Here is a 21648-nt window from a genome sequence, read left to right as displayed (position 1 = left end):
TGCGGGCTCGGAGCTGCTGGGGCCCCGGCAGGAGTGGCCGCCTCTGGGAAACCTGCGTTGACGAGCCCGTGTGGGCGTAAGCGGCGCCTCAGACTTGCAGTCCGCCCAGAGCCGCTGGTGCTCTTTGTGCGTCAGGCTGCCGTTACCGGGGGAAAAGTATTTTTTGTGTCTCGCTTCTGTCGTTGGTCGCGGCAGCCCTCCGAGCAGGGCCTCTTGAAGGAGGCGGAGGGAAGGGGAACGCAGCTTTCCAAGGTGCTTCTTGCGCTCTTGTACCTTATGAGCGCCGCTGTGGTTTCCCTAGCGATGCACCTATACTGTTAAAAGCCACGTTTGTTAAGAGTTTAGTGTTTATTTTCTCAGTCCTAACCCGCGTGCGTTCCTGTGCCTGAGTGTTAAAGCCGGTGACGGAGGGCTGGGTCTGTGTCACCCCCGGCTCTGCACGCCGCCCTCGCGGGGAGTCGTTCCGCCCGTGTCAGCTGCCTGTCCCGCACCGGGCACGGGGTGTTCTGGCCTTGCCAGCGCTGTTACAGCCTGCAGCCCTCCCGAAATACACCTTCGTGAGACTGAAAGAAAATGGGGGGAGGGGGAGCACAAGCTAAGCAGCCGCCTCTGCAGCGCAGGCAAAGCGGGCACGCCTGCCCGGCACCGCCTCGGCCGCCCTCTGCCCCGCCCGGGGCTCTGCCCTCTTCCCTCCGGGACCCCTGCAGGCTGCCCCGCGGAGCTCGCTTACGCGTCCCTCCGCTCTACCCGGCGCTAGCGCAGGGTACGCGTGAGGCCCGTGGGGGCACCTGCAGTTCGGCCTCCTCGGAGCCGCCCCTGGGCGGGCAGCCCGGGCCCGCCCCGCCGCCAGGTGCGGTGCCGCCGCCCGCGGGCGCAGGAAGTGCCTTTACGGCGTGTGCCGGGCGGAGAGGCTCCGGCGAGCCGGGTCGGGCCGGCCAGACCCTTCCGAGCTGGACCCGCCATGAGCAAGATTTCCAAGTTCTTCAAGGGGGGCGGCTCGGCCGCCTCCAAGAGCCGTGGGGGACCCTCGCCGCAGGAGGCACTGGCCCGGTTGCGGGAGACGGAGGAGATGCTCAGCAAGAAGCAGGAGTACCTGGAGACGAGGATCGAGCGGGAGCTGGCCATAGCCCGGCAGCACGGCACCAAGAACAAGCGAGGTGAGTTCTCGCCTCCCGGGGCCGGGCCCCGCTGCCCTCCGCCGGGGAAGCTCGGGCACACCCGGGCCGGTGGCGGCAGCTCGGGTGCTTGCGAGGCTTTAAATCCCACGGAACCTCCAGGTGCTGGGCTCTGTTAAGAAGAGGGACACTCGGGGTTTCGCAGGGGCTGTTGCTGGGTCGGGTCTGTGGGCTGTGCAGGTATGTGGTGTGCTTCGTGATGTGTGGGCTCCGAGCAAGTGTCACCACGGTGTGTGCACGCTAGGACATGGTGGTGGCTTTGGGTCTTTGGCAACTATTTAATACATTGTGGAGTCGTTATGGAGGGCTGATAATAGGACGCCATCTTCCTCAGTGATATCTGTAGTTCACTGTGTGATACCTTGGCTCGTGCTTTGCACTGCAGTCAACACAGGAATTGGCTGGATACGTGGTGTGCAAAGTACTACTGTTCAACGTGGGAAAGGGATTGCAGCTTGGGTGTTGAGCGTTGGTCATGCAGGTAGCGAAGGAGCTGAAGCATGTGAGGATCTCATGTATATTCATGGATGAATTCACATTATCCCCACTGTAAGGGTTGGAGAATATGCTGCTGGCAACTGAGGAACAAAGTGATTCCATTGCCTCAAATCACATAAGAAGTACGTGTTACCACTAAGAAAGGAATGATAGTTCGGAGCATTAGTAACTACTGGTCTGGGCTGCTGTTAGCTGCAAAGGAGATGATACTAAGGGATAATGAGGTCTGGATCCTGCCTATACTGATGTTGTCATCTCTGGGAAACAAATGACGGCAGCCGGTGTCTTGGGGATATACAGGCCTTTGAGAAACAAGTTAATTACTTCCTAAAGTCACCTGGAGTTGTGTTTGTGTACTCTGAGCTTTATTTTTCTTTAAATACTTAAAAACAGAAGAAAACCATGTTCAATTAAAGATTTGTGATGTAATGAGAAAGTAACTCTTTCATCTGCTCTTTCTGTTGCTCAGTAATTTAAAAAAATAATGCCATGAACTTAGAACTTGTGAGGAGCTGTGTGTTAAAGGTGTTTTGGTTAGTCCTTTAACATATTTGTAATATTTAAGCATTTAATAATTATTAGAAAAAACGAATTAAATAAAGTAACTCTTAGTTAGAAAGAATTTAAAAACGTGAGTCAAGACGGTTCAGATTTGAAGGCACAAATAGTTTGGAGGGCGTAAAGCCAGTTCAGCAGCACAACTGAGCTGGTCGGGGTTGACCCGGTTGCACACTTCCTACTCCCCTGGCCTCAACTGGTGTCTCTCTTGTCCCCTTGTGCAGGTACCAGCACAGTGAGCTAGTTCAGGAAAACTAGTTTCAGCTGAAAACTAATTTGCTGTGGGACAGATAGCCCCTGGGACTGGGTTCATCGTGCAAATAACCCAAGCGGCAGGGCTGATGCAAGAAAACAGGCCAGCTCCTGTGACTGTAGCAATTCCTGTTTAGATCCAGCCATGCTGCTGTGGAACTTCATCCCAAGCCTGGACTTTAAGCTGGCACGGTTGCAGGAAGAAGAAATGCTTCCTTGCTCCTGCCCCGCTCCATGCTGCTCCCTTCCTTTCCTTGGCAGAGCTTCCTGAAGGGTGTGTTTCAGAAAGCTGGATGCAGCTGTAAAATGTTGTGAGTTTTTTTCGACTGGGTTATTTTTTTACCCGGGGTAGGTTAAGTTCCATTTATCCATTTGACTTGGCAGCTGCACAGGTGCTCGGGCACCTGTGAAGGAAAGGACGGTGCACAGGCAGGAATGAGCACTTGTTGTTGGGAGAAGGTGGATCTGCTTCTCCTTTAACTCGGCTGGTTGATGCTGGTTTTGGGTGTGTGTTGGCCTTGTGCTTCAGGCGTGCAGCGTTTGACATAGGAAGCTTTTCTCCCAGATGTTTGTTTCCACTTCTGTGCTCAGTGTGCAATTCCAGTAGTTTTTTAACTATGCAGTTGTTTGTGGAGTCACACTGCAAACTGGATTGTTGAGCTGATCGTGGTTAAAAATAACTCCCTTCTAGTCATTTGCTCAGGGACAGGGCAAGAAGTGCAGAGCTGGAATTTTCATGCCAAAAATGGTTCTAAAGCCAAAATGGGATAGTGTAACTACAGTCAGAGGAGAAACAAGAGAAACTAACCTTGCTGTGCCAAAGTGCTTGAATTTAGCAGGCCAATGTGCAAACTTAAATCCCCAAGAATACCCCTTCATTTGATCTATCAATTGCTTTAATTGCTGTTGATTTACATATGACAGCATATTAGCTGGTATACTGTACTATATAGTTCAGAGGACATCTGTGCTAACCAGCGTCTATTGTAGCATTATGTAAACATACACACAAATGAGAGAATGAAAGTTTTAATCTACGTTGCCTTGTTAAAGTGAATGTTTCAAAGGGACTTTGTAGGTAATTTTTAATGTTGTTTTTTCTTAACAGCATCTGCGGAGAAGCCTGTGGAAACTAAAACAGCAGTGTCTGAGACTGGAGCAAGATGTATTTAAGTATAGAAAATGCAAAAAATTAGCATGATCTCATTTGATTTTTAGGCGCATGGGTCTGAGTCAGTTATACTGACACGAGAGAGCAGATTCAAGCACCAGCAATTTTTCATGAGTTCAGATGATTCTTGAATGGGTTCATGTGACATCAGTAGGCTTAACTTGATTTAAAAGCTGTAACACGTTAGCTATGTAAATAGATGTGAAACATCACTTAAGTATTTTTGACTTCTTCATCATGAAGTATCTCTGCAGTTCCTGTACCTAATCTGAAATTAGCTACACTTTTGGAGTGATACATTTCCAGCATTCCCTATTAATGTTTCACTGTAGCTAGACTACTTGAGGGTTTTTGAAACAGCGATGTGTGTTGGAATTCCTTCTGCAGAGGTTACGTCATGATAGGCAGTATTTCTTTTTGCAGTTAGCGCTGCCTTTTCATCTGTCCCCATTCCAGATATAAACTCGTGATTTTATTTTTTTTTTATATCTCTTGCTGTACTTTTTTGGGTATCCCAGTTTCAGCCAGTATACAGCTGCTAACTCCATCTGCAAATTTGCCTTTTATCTTCAATATTTTGAAGGTCATACAGGAAAATTTAAAGGACAGAAAGTGATACTGAATATTTGAGAACTCTTTAAAAGGAAACGTGTTTTCTGAAGTGTGCCTGTGAAAATAACATACACTTGAATGAGTGTTGTTTCAGCCTGAAATATTTTCCAGATGCTAAAAAAAGGCTAACTGAAAAGAATTCAGTTAAAAGAAGCCATCCAGAATAGGATTAAATCTTAACCATAAAGAGCCACGTAGTACTACTGACAAAACTTGTATAGAAAGTTGGAATAGCAGGTAGGCTTTTACAAGTAGATGCTGCTAAATGTTGTGTGATACATTTGGGCAGGGCTTGCGTAGCCGCGTAGCATTCCTTTTCAATGAGTTAGTTGTAACCAGAAGGCTGTTGGAACCAAACAACAATGTAGTAGTGGCATGTTAACATGGACAGGGCTGTCATGCCTATGGCAGGGTGTGTGACAGGTTGGGACTGAGGGTTTCTGGCGGGGAGATAGGAGGAAGGTTTTAGTGTGTCTTTGTTCTGTGAGTTACGGCTGTTGTTCTCTAATCTTCATGAATTGTTTCAAGTGTCTTGCCATGAACTGGAATGGTTATAATGAGGCAAGTGCATTATTGTTTTTGAATTAGCACCTCAGTTGTAACTGGTATGTGGCTTCCCCCACGAGGTTTTCAGGATTATGAATGCTGATAATGAACTTACTTAGGGTGGTATGATTTTCATGGCCTCAGCAGGATTTCTTTTGGTTGTACCTGGTGTAAGGGAGATCATAGAATCATAGAATGGTTTGGGTTGGAAGGGACCTCAAAGATCATCGAGTTCCAACTCCCCTGCTGCGGGCAGGGACGTGCTCCGAAGCCTCCTCCAACTTGGCCTTAAACACTGCCAGGGATGGGGCCTCCACAACCTCTCTGGGCAACCTGTTCCAGTGCCTCACCACTCTAACAGTAAAGAATTTCTTTCTAACATCTAATCTAAATCGACCCTCCTTCAGCTTAAACCTGTTCCCCCTTGTCCTGTCACTACACTCCCTGACAAACAGTCCCTCACCATCTTTCCTGTAGGCCCCTTCAGGTACTAGAAGGCTGCAATTAGATCTCCCCGGAGCCGCCTTTTCTCCAAGCTGAACAACCCCAACTCTCTCAGCCTGTCCTCATAGGAGAGGTGCTCCAGCCCTCTGATCAGCTTCACAGCCCTCCTCTGGACTCGCTCCAACAGCTCCATGTCTCTCCTGTACTGGGGCCCCCAGAGCTGGACTCAGTACTCCAGGTGGGGTCTCATGAGAACAGAGTAGAGGGGCAGGATCACCTCCCTCAACCTGCTGGTCACACCTCTCTTGATGCAGCCCAGGACACGGTTGGCTTTCTGGGCTGCAGGCACACACTGCCGGCTCATGTGGAGCTTCTCATCAATCAATACCCCCAAGTTCTTCTCCTCAGAACCGCTTTCAATCCATTCCTCGCCCAGCCTATAGTCGTGCTTGGGATTGCGCCAACCCACGTGCAGGACCTTGCACTTGGCCTTGTTGAACTTCATGTGGTTCGCACGGGCCCACCTCTCCAGCCTGTCAAGGTCCCTCTGGATGGCATCCCTTCCCTCCAGCGTGTCCATGGTACCACACAGCTTGGTGTCGTCGGCAAACTTGCTGAGGGTGTACTCGATCCCACTGTGTCGCCGACAAAGATGTTGAACAGTGCTGGTCCCAGTACCGACTCCTGAGGAACGCTACTCGTCACCGTCCTCCACTTGGGCGTTGAGCCATTGACCACAACTCTTTGAGTCCGACCATCCAGCCAATTCCTTATCCACCGAGTGGTCCATCCATCGAATCCATGTCTCTCCAATTTAGAGACAAGGATGTCATGTGGGACAGTGTCAAATGCCTTGCACAAGTCCAGGTAGATGATGTCAGCTGCCCTTCCCTTATCCACGGATGCTGTAACCCCATCATAGAAGGCCACCAAGTTTGTCAGGCACAATTTGCCCTTAGTGAAGCCGTGCTGGCTGTCACCAGTCACCTCCTTATTTTCCATGTGCCTGAGCATAGTCTCCAGGAGGGTCTGCTCCATAATCTTGCCAGGCACGGAGGTGAGACTGACCGGCCTGTAGTTCCCTGGGTCTTCCTTTTTACCCTTCTTAAAAATGGGGGTTATGTTTCCCTTTTCCAGTCAGTGGAAACTTCACTGGACTGCCAGGACTTCTCAAACATGATGGAGAGTGGCCTGGCTACTTCATCCACCAGTTCCCTCAAGACCCGCAAATGCAACTCATCAGGTCCCATGGACTTGTGCACCTTCAGGTTCCTTAGATATTCTTGAACCTGATCTTCTCCTACAGTGGGTGGTTTTGCATTCTCCCAGTCCCTGCCTTCTGTGACCTGGGCAGTGTGGCTCAAGGATTTGCCAGTGAAGACTGAGGCAAAGAAGTCATTGAGTACCTCAGCCTTCTCCATATCCTGGGTAACCAGGTCACCCGTTTCATTCCGGAGGGGACCCACATTTTCCCTCATCCTCCTTTTATCACTAACACACCTATAGAAGCTTTTCTTGTTGTCCTTGACATCCCTGGCCAGGTCTAATTCTGTCAGGGCTTTGGCTTTCCTAACCTGATCCCTGTCTGCTCGGACAGTTTCTCTGTATTCTTCCCAGGCTACCTGCCCTTGCTTCCACCCTCTGCAGGCTTCCTTTTTGTGTTTGACTTTGTCCAGGAGCTCCTTGTTCACCCACAGGGGCCTCTTGGTGTTTTTGCTTGACTTCCTCTTTGTTGGGATGCATCACTCCTGAGCTTGGAGGAGGTGACCCTTGAATATTAGCCAGCTGTCTTGGGCCCCTCTTCCTTCCAGGGCTTTGTCCCATGGTATTCTACCAAGCAGATCTCTGAAGAGGCCGAAGTCTGCTCTGCTGAAGTCCAGGGTAGGGAGCTTGCTGTGTGCCCTCCTCGCTGCCCTGAGGATCTGGAACTCCACCATTTCATGGTCACTGCAGCCAAGGCTGCCCTTAAGCTTGACATCCCCTACCAGGCCCTCCTTATTGGTGAGAATAAGGTCCAGCATGGCACCTCTCCTCGTGGGCTCCTTTATCACTTGGAGGAGAAAGTTGTCATCAACACATTCCAGGAACTTCCAGGATTGCTTGTGCTCTGCTGTGTTGTCCCTCCAGCAGATGTCGGGGTGGTTGAAGTCCCCCATAAGGACCAGGGCTTGTGAGCATGAGGCTGCTCCTATCTGCCTATAGAGGGCTTCATCTGCTCAGTCTCCCTGGTCAGGTGGCCTGTAGCAGACCCCCACTATGATGTCCCCTGCTTCAGTGCTCCCTTTAATCCTGACCCATAGGCTCTCGGTCTGCTCCTCATCCATCCCCAAGTGGAGTTCCATGCACTCCAGCTGGTCATTGACGTAGAGGGTGACACCCCCTCCTCCCCTGCCCTGCCTGTCCTTCCTAAAAAGCCTGTACCCTCCCATCCCAACACTCCAGTCAGAGGAGCTATCCCACCACATCTCTGTAATGCCATTAAGGTCATAGCCTTGCAGGCACGCACACGTCTCCAGCTCCTCTTGTTTATTCCCCATGCTCTGTGTGTTTGTGTAGAGGCATTTCAGTTGTGCCCCCGATGAGGCTGACTTATTGGCTGGGGTGGCTGGAATTAAAAAATTCCCAGTGTTTCCCTGTTGGTTCCCGTTGCGTCTGGAGCCCCTGGCTCATCTCCTCTAGGCTTCGAGTGTGCTGCAGTGCGTCCAGCACGTCTCTGAGCAATAGGCTCAGAGTTCAGAAGCTGTAATCCATCGATCCCTCGCAGGACTGAGTACCTCAGTGGAGGTTTGTGACCTGTATCCAAGAATGAGATCCAGTATTTTCACAGTGGTGCTATATCTTCTGAAGAAACACTCTTTTCCTTCTTTACCAGTTTTCCCCTGGGAATTTTAAGGATTACTAGACGATGGTTTTATTTCTACTTCAGAAGAACAGATCATCAGTAATTGCTGTTCTGATGGGTGTTGGTGGTGGGCTTGACAGGTAAAGGTGTTATCACCGTACTGTCTCTCTTCATTCTGATCTGTCATGAAACCATGAGGAGGGTGCCACAACTCTATGTCACCACTTTTGTTCTTTCCTTTAGAAACCTGGATACCCAGTGTGGCCAGGATTACTATTGCCCAGCTGGCCATTTCTGCTTCCTTAGTAAAGTATCAGCATAGTAGTGATATTGGAAAAGTGTCCTTCTGTATGTTAATAACCGTAGTTCTTTAATACGTATACTTAAACTGACATAATAGTCTACTGTTGTTCCAGCCACTTACCTCGGGGCGGGGGGAGGAGAAAAAAAAACAACTCGGATTAAAAGCAGTGGTTCCTAATCTATGAGCTGTATCCTGCTTGCTGGATTTAGAACACAGGAAACGTGCAAAAGCCCAGCCAACTGCTAACCACTTCATTATGAAACGCAGGAGTTGAATTGGCTTCTTTGGAGCACAACAGACACAGTGTATGAGACTGCTTTTTTCCTGGAGAAGACCTCCACCTCTTCCTGGTCGAATTGGTATTAATTCCATTTGTTTCCTCAGACTGTAACCCTGCTTAGACTCTTCCTCCCTGGGCTGTATTCCTTCTTTGAAATCTTTGGAATGGGGAACACCCTTTTTCAGTGCCATTCTTGGACCTACAGTTTTATGTTCTCTGCTCAATTTTTTTTTTTTGATAGATCTGTTCTTCTTCAGTTTGGCTATTATAATGCAGTAGCATTTCTGTAAAGCATTTCAATCTTCTTGTAAGAGTTGCACACAAATCTTAAAATGCTTGTATGTACAGTAGGGAAGCACTTGAAGTTCATGATAATCTGTAAAACAGAAAAAAATAGATTTCAAATAACAAGGAAATTCTCTTAGCTATGGGAGCTACTATTACAAAACACTGCAATGAAGGGCATGCATTTAATATAAATGAGAGAAATCATATAGTGTGGTGCGGGAATTATGCCTTGGTTGATGAGGAAGGAGTATGAATTGATTTCCTATGAAGTGCTTTGTTCTGTAAGTCACTGGTAAAACTAAAGAGAATTAATAAAGATGGCATGTTGCACTACAATAACTGGAAAAGCAGTTTATGAATAGGTGAAGTCACACAGAGTTTAGCTGCTTCTGTGGTTTCTTAATCTGGGTGCGGTTTAATTAAATGTTAATACAGGAACCTTCAGGATTTTGAAAACAACTGCTTTGCGTGCAACAGAGGAAATCCATTTTCTCTCAGAGCAGCCAGTAATAACAGCACCATTACAGAGTCCCATTTCTGCAAATCACCAACTAGAAAAATTTCCCTGTGGTAGCTACTTACTCCAGTTGAAGCTTTTCTGCATCAGCTAGCTGGTGCTCCTCAGCCCACAGGGCTTTAGAGTCCTCCCCGGCACAGCTGGTGTTATGCACATTTTCAGACCATTAAATTTAACTGGAATCTCTGGCTTTCTAACCTAAGAATCCAGGATCAAATTTTGATTCAACTAAAGCTAAGGAAGGAAGGGGCTGGTGTCCTAACACTACCAATAAGAGGCATAAATAAGTAGGTTAAAAGATTATTTGGGATTAAGTCAGACTGATATATTTTGGAATTGCCAATGAGAATTTTACAATTCTCACGTTTGCTGTTGGCATGACATCATCTGGTGTCATGCATCTTTTTCAGAATATGCATGATCTTTAGACTATCCCCCAAAATCTGGGAAAATCTTGAATTTGAATGCTGTCATTAATCTGTTGTGATTGCAGTTTGCTGTCCTGAAACATTTAACTGCAGGTGCTAAAGGCATTGTGTCTCTTAGCCTGCGTAAATGCTTGTCCTTGCGCAGCTAATGATGAGCAACTTTGATCGTGTTGATTCAAGCATTTGTCAACAAAGCACTAAAATTTTTAGTGTGCTGTTACACACCATAAATCTATGTCCCCTCCTTGGAGGGATCCTAACTTCATTTGAAAAGTTGCGTACCCCAGTGTCAAGGTTCAGTGTTACTGCATGTGGGCAATTATTTGAATAGGACAGCAGCAGGAATTGCTGCTATCGGTTGGTTGAGTTTGGGGGGCTGCAGTTGCTTGCTGGCTCTGAACCTGATTTAAAAATTAAATATGAGAGAAGGGAAAGGATGCGATATTAATAGCATTGAAAAAGCAATGGGTGAACTCAGTCTCTCTTGGTTTGTTTGGGTTTTTGTTCTTGCCTGACACCTGTAGTTTGGAAAGGGCAGTGGTCAGGAAATGCTTGTGGCAAGATCATGTGTCTCCCACACTCCGAGGCTGAGAGAAAGCTCTTTTCTCCTCCTGCTTGTCACGTGCATTTATTCTGGTAATGATTTACTCTGGGCAAAGTATGCTGCTCATAACTTGGCAAATATAAAAGACTGATCTCAATGATTTACAAAGATAATGGGGAGTAGCTGGATTTGACTGTAGCCATGTCTACAAAGTTCTATATGTTTTCAAGTTTTAAGGTTTAAAGATCGTGCTCCTAAGTGATTGTAAGGAATAAATACAGCTGAAAGCCAGAGAAGTGTGAGTCCTCCTCTGCTCTCGCCCACCTGCTTGGTTAGGCCACTTGGCTTTCTGTTGCACTTGCCAGTTTCTGCTGCTGAGACAGAGTTTAGAAAGCAGCACTGGTGGAGGTGTGTTGTTATGACGTATCTTCTTACTCTGTCTTTAGTTTTTACTTATGTATTGCAATCTCGTTTCTTTCCTCTGTTTCCTCCTTTCTGACTTCTCTGATGGTTTTCTCTTTCCTCCCCATTTTCCCTGCTTTGCCCGTGTGTGCAGGATGGAGTTCAAGATCTCCTGCAGTGGAGGAAGAAGCTGCTCTTCCCTGTGGTGCTAAAAGGAATTAATCTAAAAGAGGCTTCCCAGCATGTTCATGCAACAGCATGTTGGTGATAAACAGGCTGCTGATCTGGTGTGGTCAAAGTTGTCTCCCTACTAGTAAGGTAGGAGGGTGAGAATTACAAATTCTGCAGGTTGGCTTGGTGCTGAACTACTTGTCCTTGTGTTTTGCTATATAAATACACAGAGCACTTTGCCTCTTTGCTTTACAGCTGCCTTACAAGCACTGAAGAGAAAAAAGAGGTATGAGAAACAGTTGAGTCAAATTGATGGGACGCTTTCGACCATTGAGTTCCAGAGAGAGGCACTGGAAAATTCCCACACCAACACAGAAGTGCTCAAGAATATGGGTTATGCTGCACAAGCTATGAAAAAAGTGCATGAAAATATGTAAGTGCTTTCTAATAGCTTTCAAGTTGAGCTTACTAACCACTTCCAAACTATTTCATCACTACAGTTTATTGTATCAATTCTGGCAGTTTTGACTTCATTTTGGGTTCAGGCATTTAATGTCAGGAATGTTATTGGCGCTGTAATGTTATATCTGGTGGAAAAATCTCTTAACAGCAAGTCTAGAAGGAAGTCCAGCTAACTAGAGAGATCTGTGTGGTACCTGTTGTTTTAAGTCTGCTTTAGCAGTGGAGACTGGCCTCTGCCCTTGGTTTTTCCAGAAGAGAAGAGTAGAAGAAACTAAGCGGACTCTTTCCCTCCAAGTCCATAAGCTGGACTGTGTGATTTAAAGTACTAATTAGACCTGAATAAAAGAGAGGGGTTTTTTTTTGTGTGCATGTAGTATTTTTATATGTCCTATATTGTTTCATAAGGCATTTTCCTGCCTGAATAAACAGAGTTAAAGGTTGTTCTGGGAGAAGTAAACAGGAACTGAAACAATAATGAAGTTAATAATAAGGGGAAGCTTTTAAATGGGATATAGTCCTGTGAAGTTCCCCCAGTTCTGGTGAAAGCTTAACATCAAAAAGATGCATCTGTAAAGATGCTGACCTCGGGAAGGAGAGGAGACCTGCCCAGGGAACGTGGCTGTTGGCTGGCAGAGGTATGAGGAGCGCAGAGAGAGAGACAGACACAGACTGCTGCACTTTGACTTTTCTTATGATCCCAAAGTGGAAGAAATTGGACTGGCTAAAACACACAGAAGGTTGCCAAGAAACGTTAAGGTGTAGGTGAGGGAAATTATTCCCTGTGAGTTCTGCTGTTTATACAGCCATGGGCATAAAAAGAAAATAGGATCTGTTCAAGTGTTTTTGAGTCTCTTCTGTAGGATTTGAATGATCTATCTTTATAAAATGTTTCCATGTTATCTTGCCAGGGACTTGAACAAAATTGATGATTTGATGCAAGATATCACTGAACAGCAAGATGTTGCCCAGGAAATTTCAGGTGCTATCTCAAACCGAGCTGCCTTTGGTGATGAGTTTGATGAGGTTAGTACTTCAGTAAAGCCTGTGAGTTTTAGCTGTTAAATGACTCCATAGTTATTTTGTTGTGCAGTGGCTTGTTCTAGGGGTTTGTTTCTCAAAAGGTGTGGATGTGAAATTCTTGGGTTCTAGCTTACACTATCTAGGACACTTTAATAATTTATTTATATGTAATAAATAAAATTTCTATATATGTAAAATATATCTTTTTAAATTTATATATAAATTTTTAAAAGGCAATTTTTAACTGCACTCCTGTGGTTGTTATTCTCATTTCTACCATGGAAGGAGGAGGTCACTAAAATGTGCTAGTTGTATGTTCCAACTGGACACTGAAACATACAATTTTTTGTGCTCCAAATAGACATCCGTTTGACTAAGTGCATGTTCCTATGCCACGAACAGGCTGCCGTTCACAATTCTGAACATTTGGACCGGTATTTTAAGGGGGGGTTTTTTGGTGCTTGGAGGTGCAAGTCCTTTCCCTCTTTTCCAGATATTCTACAGAAGCAGATGCATTAGGTAGAAGTAATTTCTGTTGGAGGCAATAAGGTTTCTTCCTTGAGCTCTTTTCTTTTGAAACCCTCACAATGCACTTAGGGCCTTCTGAAAATTTGTTGCAGTAGCTTTCATCCAGTGTCCCTGGACTTGATTTTCGTGTGTCTAAGCAGGACATTACTTATTTCTGACCAACCATGGCTGAGGACTCAAGGATCAAGTATAATCAAAATTCCTACAATCCGTAGAATCCAGAGCTAGGGATCAGGCTCAGTATCGCAACCAGTTTGGGTTTGGTGTTTAACTATGTTTTAAAACGACCAAGAACTAGGGATTGTTTGAAGAATGTCCCAAAGAATCAAACAATTCACTCTCTCCCCAACTAATTCATTCCGATGTGCCCAAATGGACAACAAATTAAAAATCATATGCTATATCATATTGGCTTGATTGGGGGAGAGGGGAGGTTTCATTCAACAGTTATAATTTGTTGAAAATAATAATGATTCTTTGTACTTTGTTTTTCCACTTTGAATGTAAATAGACTTTTCCATAATGAGAGTACTCAATACTGGCACAAGGAGTGGGATTTGGCCTGTATAAACTAGGCTTCAAACAACTGAAAAACATACTGCCATCCCAAATAGCTATACAGTGACACTTAGTTTTCATCAGTGCTTAACGTTTAGGAGTCTAGATTTAGTAAGCATGTTGTAGATTGACCTGGAAGTTCCGAAGAGATACTAGTCTAAGTTGACAGGCATGTTTTATGTTCTGGGAAAATAAGCCACTGTCACACGGGGCATCATTGTACCAGCACCAGCTTTTGCATAGGAGGCTAATAGTGATAGCGCTTGTCCTGTAATTGGGAAACCTGGTTTGGAGGCCACTTCAGCTTTAGACTGCTAGAATCAATGACTTAATTGCTGGGTGATGAGGTGATTTGTGTTGGAGGATGATACTTAATTTTATCTTTTTAAGGACACTTTGACCACACATTTGGATTTCCTCCTCACATGTGCGCCATGTACTTAAGGAGATCATAGAAGCGTGTAATTTATGCTGCTCCAGATAGACACAAAAACATAAGGGTTCTTTCTCCTTGGGTTTACACGGTGTATGTAATGAAGAATGCAAACAAGCTCTGTCCTCCCTGCTCGCTGGGAGGGGTGACCCTTGCCTGGAGGCCTGTTTCTAATAATCAAATGCAAAATACCCACATTCCAGTGGACAAAGCCTGGAACCTGAGAGTTCACATGATATCTTCTCTCTGCCATCTTTTTGGCCAAGGTTCGAGAAGAGAAAGGGGATTTATTGTTGCTGTTGCAATACTCCACACCCTAGTTGTAAAGCAATGCCTGCGTTGTGGGAAACATAAGTTAAATCCATGCTTGATGATTAGAAGAACTTAAAACTTGGGTGTCCCACTTCAACAACAAATATTTTAGCCATTACACTATTATGTTAAAAGTGTAGGGGTCATAATCACTGTTTCCTTCACCTCTTTTGTTTGTTTGTTTTTTTTTTTTTTTTTTTTTTTAAGAGCCTGTCATGGCTGACACATCTCTTAATTGTTTACTTGTTCACCAGAGGTTGGTAAGGACTAATTTGATGTGGGAGAGTGTTAGATGACCATCTAGAGGTTTTCAGAAATACCTGTTTCCACTGACTTTACAACAACTTGGATACTAAATTTGTAAGAGGCTTTTATTTATACCACTGACTGAGACACCTAAAGTGCAGACATACTTGCACCTTAGCTAAATGCCTAAGACAGACATGGGGCTCCTGCTTGCACATTTCTTTCAGAGATTAGCTGTTAATTGAACATCACCAGGTATAGACCTGATGCTGAAATTTGTAGATGATATCCTAGTATTTGCACTGTGAACTAGGTCAGATAGGCAAGCTGTAGCCTTTTTTTGATATTAAAAATATAAAAACATGACAAAAGTAAGTCTAGGAAGGCCTGTGGTGGCTTTGTAATTATAATTTTAATTTTCACATTGGTGATAAGCTATAAATGGGTAGGTAAAGCCCATTTCAATACCTAGTAGATCTCACTTTGCTACAGCCACTTTTGCCCATCGTTTTGTTTTAAACCATTTTTATCAATGTGGCAAAGGTCCATTTCGCTACAATTATATAGAATTTAGCTTGCTTTCTTTGGGAAACTCCGGCCAAGGAATAAGTCCTTGACTTTTTAAAAAAGTGTGTAGCCTCTTTAGTATTATACAAGTGGATTAGATCATCTGTCCAAATCAGCTTCTGCAGCTAAAAGCCCAAGAGTGTTTTGTGCTTCAACACTGAAAAACAGGACTCAGGAAGACAGCTCTGATTCCAGTGCTGGTTTGACATCGTATATAATCCTGAACTTGTGTGATAGGGCAGAAGCATAATGTTTAATGACAGTCTACCTTATAACCAGTGGAAGCTGTTTGCTTTTTAAAATGGGAGAAATTGCACATTAAAATTAGAATTTGTTAAAGAGTACAGGCTCTAGATTTGGAACAAACCTGAGGAAGGCAGAGGAACCTTTTTTCCCCTCTTTGCCTTTTTGATGAGTACTACGCTGCCATCAGTTGCCTTTCTAATTTTATTCACTGTCCTGTTTCTAACTTCATGTCCTTCTTTCACCTTTCAATTAAGGTTTATTGTTATTGCCCACACTTAGTAAAAATTATACTTGTGATATGCTGGTTTTTGATACTTGTTTTCAGTTGTAAACTCTTTTTTTCAGTAGTGCTTTGCTTCATGGTTGTTAAATGTGCCCTTGCCTGAGACCACTGTCAGGGCAATGAATTTGTAAATAATGTTTTCCTTTAATTTAGGATGAGTTGATGGCAGAATTAGAAGAACTGGAGCAAGAAGAATTGAACAAGGGAATGAGAGATGTCAGACTCCCAAGTGTTCCATCCACATCACTGCCTTCTCGCCCTGGTAAACTGCTTGCTTGCCACTTTATGTTTCTCATGATTAAGGCATGCTGTGAGGAGGAGGAGGGGAAGAGAGAGTTCCAGATATGTTTTTAACCGTGCTTTAACTTAAGTGTTATAGGTTCCTTTTCCTATTTTTGTATCTGTTTATCAGAAAAAGCAGAGTGGAATTCTGGTTTGCTGTATGAAAACATTTAGGATCAAAGTCTGTGTAGATTTGGGGAGGCAAACTTGGGGAACTTGACCTTGCACATATAGTAATGCATCTCCTACTGAAATGTAGTGAGATCACTGAGGAACAGGAAGACCTTTTTTTTCTTTTTGGCAATGAAATCCTTAGTCTTTTTTAATTAGAGTCTGACCTAGATTCAAAATGTTTGCGTCACAAAGATCCAGCTTCATAGGGCAGTGGTTTGATATTTGCCATTGGTATTTTAATTAGAAATGAAGGAGGCAGCAGGAAGTACACATTTAAAGAAATATCGTAATTCCTTTGCTTTCTTTCTACAGAACAGACTTATTCCTGGCTTTAAGCAGCAGTCTTACTTTTCTGTAGTTCTGCCCTGTTTATTTTGAATTAAGCCAGAGACAGTCAACTTTTAACTATACCTTTTACCCTTGTCCCTCTTGTTCTCTATCAGTTGAAAGACTAAAAGAGTATAAATATTTGGTGGCGAGGGCAGCACACACGTGGCACAGGTTGTTTATGGTGCATTCTGCTGCAGAACAGGTTACCTAGATCCGCTCAGCTCAGAGGCTCTTAGATGTGTTTTGGTAGGCAGCACTTAAAACCCTGAGAAGCAGTTTAAAATGTTCAAACTGGGATTGCTGCCTCATCTGCTTAAGTCAATTGCAGAACAGCTAGTACAAAATGGATTTAGGAAAACCCAGGGCAAATTGCAGTCTGGGCATTTATGACGTGTTCATACATACTCTTCCAGATCCAGCTGTGCCAGTTGACATTTTTATTAAACCCAGTCCACCTCCATGTGCTTCTATCTTAATTTGCTACTTCATCCACCTGTATGACTGCTTCAGGCAAAAATAGCTGGTTGCATTTATACAGTTTAAGGCCTTGCAAAACTGTGTTATCTTTTACAAAACTGGATGCTTACCATTACACAGCAATGCCCAAATAAACAGTTAATGGTTCTATAACGCTTTTAATTGGAGATGCCTCTTACCCTCCTGATTTTAGAGTTGGGGAAACTGAGATGGAGCGAGGCATGGTGACCTTCCCCAGTCGTGCAGTGAGTCAGCGGCACTTGCCTCCAGAGTAGGGACTGGACCCCTGGTCTCCCATGTCCTCCTCCCACCTGTAGTGCCCCAAGGTGGTAGCTGCAGCCCCTCTCAAGACGGTGGGCTGCCACAGGCAGGAGCCAACTGGCTGCTGTAAACGTACATGCGAGGATCTTGCACCCGGTTACAGTGCTCCACTGACGTCTGGAGGAACGCACGTCCTGACATGCACAGCCCATGGATGGAGGCAGCCTGAGGTTGAACCTGGGCTGTAGGGCATGCTGTTTGTAGGTCAGCGAATGAAGACTGTTTGGGTGAGGTTTTAGTTCAGGGAATGTGAAAGATGTGTGATAGGAGATCTGGGTAAAAAAAAAAAAAAAAGTGTGTGTGGGACCTGGTACAGAGCTGAGGATTGCTGTTGCTGTGAACACAGCAGTTAGCTGATGTCACCTGAACAAAATAAGTTCAGGAATTTCTTTCTCCCTTTTAATAAATGATACACTCCATTAAAATGGAGTGAGTCCCTTTGGAGACTGGACCTGCACATGCAGAACCCTTCAGCGCTATTTGGAAAGGTAGCAGGATGCACAGCCGGCCAGGGGTAGGTCACTCGTGCCCGCCCATGTGGTGGTGAAAGAACTGGCAGCGTTCTTGTGCATGCTTGCTGTCTGTGGCAGTTTTTAGAGGTTAAATGTACTTTCTGCGGTAGTCTTTCAGTAGGAGTTACATCAGACCTATATTGTTAACCTCAGGGTTACATGTGAGATAACGGTGTGGCAAAATAGTCACGTCTCCCATCAGCTGCATTACTGCATTACCTATGTTTAGCTTGCTACTCAGTAAATTGATCCGAGATCTTCAAACTGAAGAGCACTATGTAAGTCCTCACGCTAACAAATAAAGTTCTGACTGTTACATCAGTTGAGGGTTATTGTTAATCTCTCTTTCTCTGCAGCATCGACCAGGAAGAGAGCAGAGGATGAAGATGAAATGAAGAAGCTGGCTGCCTGGGCTTCATAAGAGCATGGTCTTTTTATAAGACTGAACATCATAGTGCAGATGTAAAGAGCTGTAATGCTGTTCTATAACTGTACTGATTTAGTGTAGTTGCATTTCATATAGGCTGGGTTTTTTATGGCAAATCTTGCTAAGAATAGTGTTACTATCCTATTACAAAACTAGTTTAAAAACAAACAAAAAAAAAATGTGATAGTTGCCAAAACCTCCAAGCATCAAAGTTTTTTCAGCCTTGGCCAGAGATTTGTTTTATTAGTATCGGTTTTTATCACCTACTGTCTTACTATGTCTTGCTGGTTTGTAAAACCCGTGTGCCTCCCTTGTGCACACAGCTGGATTCGTTGTTGAAATGAAAAATTTGGTAAGTCGTCAAGGCCCCTATCCTACAGGGTTATTTGGTTCAGACTATTTGAATATTAGCAAAACAGCTTTATACATGTCCTGACTTTTAAGTTCCTTTGAGCCCAAGAGCTAATAGCCATTCATTTGGGCATGGAGATTTAAACAGGTTGTCTGGAGCAACTTCTGGTGTCCTGGATACTCAGAGGACACTCTTCTGTAGATTTTTTTGAAATGGGATAGGTTTTTTTGTTTTGTGTTAAACTGTGGCCGCAATATCCCATGCACTTCTATAGGTCAACTTAAATTGTATTTTGAACTATTTCCAGCTCAGTTAAAGAACAGTTTTACAGTGATTGGGGAAAATTAAATGTCCAAGTTCTTATAGATCCCTGCCAAACAAAACTGATTTCCGCTAACCCTGTCAAAAATCCAGAAGAGATTTGACCTTCCTGTGTTGTTCTCCTCCACTGTGTCTTTCTAGGATGAGTCTTTACTTTGTATGATAATACCCATCCTCAAAGGAATTAGTAACACATTTTTTAATTATACAACTTCAAAATCATTTTAATTTCTGAGCATGCGGTTCTTTTACTCAGTTTCTGAACAGAAATCATACCAGCGTGTTGTATTTGAAATGCCTTGCTAACTTTGGTTAAAAACTGATTCTGAATTACTCGTAAAGTTGACATGTTATTGTCCAACTGACAGCTTTTTAGCTTAAGGAACAAACGCCACTCTGAGTGCTAAACTACTACGTATGTAGAGAAATCACTGTTCAAATACAAAACAAAAATTAAAAAGGCTGCTTTGTACTCACAGATTTTATTAAATAAGACTTAAGCTCTATGCTAGTTGCCTGCTGTCAATCACAAGGAAATAGTAAAACACTGTGGAGTTCATAGGGATGTGGGAAGCAGTCTCACATTGATCTAGGTTTCTTGTTTTCAAGTTAATTTAAATTTACTGATGATTGAACCACTTGGGAATAGTGGGAGACTTGGTTTCTGTAGATCTATAGGAAAAGACGACTAAGTCATTCTCCTGGGGGTTTTAGCCTGTGATTTGCTGGGTATTTAGCTTCAGTAGGCTTCAGCTTATTGGATTTTGGGTTAAGCGTAAGCTAATGTGTGTTTCTGGATGTGGCATGCTAGCATGCTCAGCAGCTTTCAAGCTGAATTCCATGGATAAAACCCAAAATTTACAAACCTTGTGGAGAGATTTAGTTTTTCAGGACTCTTTCATTCCCTGTAGTGGAATTGCTTTTGGTTTGCTTCCATATGAAAGGAGAATCAAGCCTTGCCACTTTGGATAAATTTCCTACTGGAAAAAAATAAGTGTGTTAATTCTGTCCCAAAGTTTGGAAGCACCTGGAAAATTGTCCCTTTCTGTTGAGAGTATAGAAACCTGAAACTATTCAATTTTTGTTTTAAAAACAAAAATTATTAAAGAACTGCCTTAAATTTGAAAATATATTTTGAACTCTCAGTAGGAAACCAAACACTAACAAAATCTTACTCCAGTTTTAATGCTTCCTGAAATTCAGGATGAGATGCCAACTGAAAGCAGGCACATTTAATAAAATATGTTCTGAGTTATTTAGAACTCATTTGCTAATCATTTTGATTGAATCCTGTTTTCAAGGTATGCAGTCTATGCAAGTCTCTGAATTGGGTACAGAAAGTATTAGCGTACACTGATTGCGTCGCCGTGCGAGGCTGGCCGTGTGCTTGTGGACACATCTGGTATTTCTAAACGCGAGGCCATGCCAACATAGTCCCGTGCTTAGCTTGGAAAAGCTGGCTTCAGTGTCTGTTCTTGGTTGAATTAGTAGTTTTCCAATACTTAGCACTAACATAGCACTTAGCATGTTTAAAGTGCTCTACAACCTAACCAAAATAAGTCTCTAAGCTTCCAGTTTGAAACTAAAGTGATTTTCAGTCTGTTTGAGAAAATGCAGACCTGCTGGTTTTGTGCAAAAACTTCCCATGTGAACACTCTGCAGGGGAGAAGAAATCCAAGGGAAGGTCTCCTTTGCAAGCTAGCCTCTGACTGCTGACCTCCAGCAATGTTTTGGCCAAATATTGATCCTGAGAAGCTTCAGGTGTCTTCAGCTTATTGATTTCAGACCAGGTACTTCAGGAACAAAATTTCTGAGGGGCAAAGAAAAACTCTGGTCATTTGGGTGAGCTTCTCTAAAAGCTTGTGTGTAGTGGCTGGAGGAGACAATCACACAGCAGTTCACAGGCTAGGACGTGTGTGGTTGGTGAAGCTGTACTCAGTCATGTCCACAAACCAGACCTCCCAAACTGGAGTGCTTGTTGCCTTATTTGTTTCGGAGACAGTAGATGGCTGTTTTCTTCAAAAGCAAAGGGGTTCTAGGGATTTAATTCAGGTGAGGAGGTGGCTCTTTCCTACGTAAATTCAGATGACATGGGGACAAATGGCTCTTCCTTTTTTGAACGTGTGTTTCTCTTCATGCCAACATGGTATTTGTTTAGCATGTAAGCTGATGAGAGTGAATAGTGTCAATGTGTTACTGTAAATGTACTCTCTATTAACTGGAACGTATTTTACAAGAAGACTGGTAGCAGATGGTGTGCTATAGCTGGCTTCCTTTCTTGTTTCTTATTTATTTTGGGAATGTTTTCTTCTCTTAACAGACTTGGACATTTTTAATCTGGATAGCTTTAAAAGGGGGGAAAAATAGTCATAAAAAGTGAAAAGAATTAATATATATATGCTGTAAATAAATATTTTGGTGCCATATTTGTGCTATATGATTGTATTTAAATTTATTTTCCTATTAGGCAAAACTGTAAGTACTTTCTTTACACTGTCATTAGGATACAGTGCTCTTTAGAGGATGTGAAAATATTTTGAAACATTTTTGATGTATTAGTCTTTCAACATGAGGTTAGAATTCAAGAGTTCTTCAAAGTCGATGTGGTTTAAAAAAAGAAAAAAGCAGTTTTTGCTTTGGTGTTTGGGCTGCGTTCCTTCACACTTAACAATTGTGTTGCAAGAGTCTTTTATTTTAATACATCCAAAATACCTACTTTTATCTTCCCCCCCACCCCCCCCAGCCCTGAAGATCTCTTCATTGTT

The 21648-nt window shown here is 43.8% G+C and overlaps 1 protein-coding gene across 1 annotated transcript; it reads left to right on the top strand.

The window, feature by feature from the left end:
• The first annotated feature begins 112 nt into the window (after positions 1–112).
• On the top strand, positions 113–21309 carry CHMP4C (charged multivesicular body protein 4C). The gene is made up of 5 exons (XM_054818702.1): positions 113–1157; positions 11288–11465; positions 12403–12517; positions 15841–15949; positions 18140–21309. Exons 1-5 carry the CDS (start codon positions 962–964, stop codon positions 18202–18204), a joined length of 663 nt encoding a protein of 220 aa, XP_054674677.1. The 5' UTR covers positions 113–961; the 3' UTR covers positions 18205–21309.
• Positions 21310–21648: the final 339 nt, after the last annotated feature.

The sequence above is a fragment of the Grus americana genome, chromosome 2 (genome assembly GCF_028858705.1).
Source record: "Grus americana isolate bGruAme1 chromosome 2, bGruAme1.mat, whole genome shotgun sequence".
Classification (NCBI taxonomy): domain Eukaryota; kingdom Metazoa; phylum Chordata; class Aves; order Gruiformes; family Gruidae; genus Grus; species Grus americana.
The sequence above is the reverse complement of the archived record's forward strand: the minus strand, read 5'-3'. Positions and strand labels throughout refer to the sequence as shown.

Bases quoted from the DNA above. Each gene is read 5' to 3' on its own strand.
- CHMP4C (XM_054818702.1), top strand. From the start codon at position 962: ATGAGCAAGATTTCCAAGTTCTTCAAGGGGGGCGGCTCGGCCGCCTCC. The intron at 12,518-15,840 runs GTTAGTACTTCA...CCTTTAATTTAG, and splicing joins TTGGTGATGAGTTTGATGAG to GATGAGTTGATGGCAGAATT. The intron at 15,950-18,139 runs GTAAACTGCTTG...CTTTCTCTGCAG, and splicing joins ATCACTGCCTTCTCGCCCTG to CATCGACCAGGAAGAGAGCA.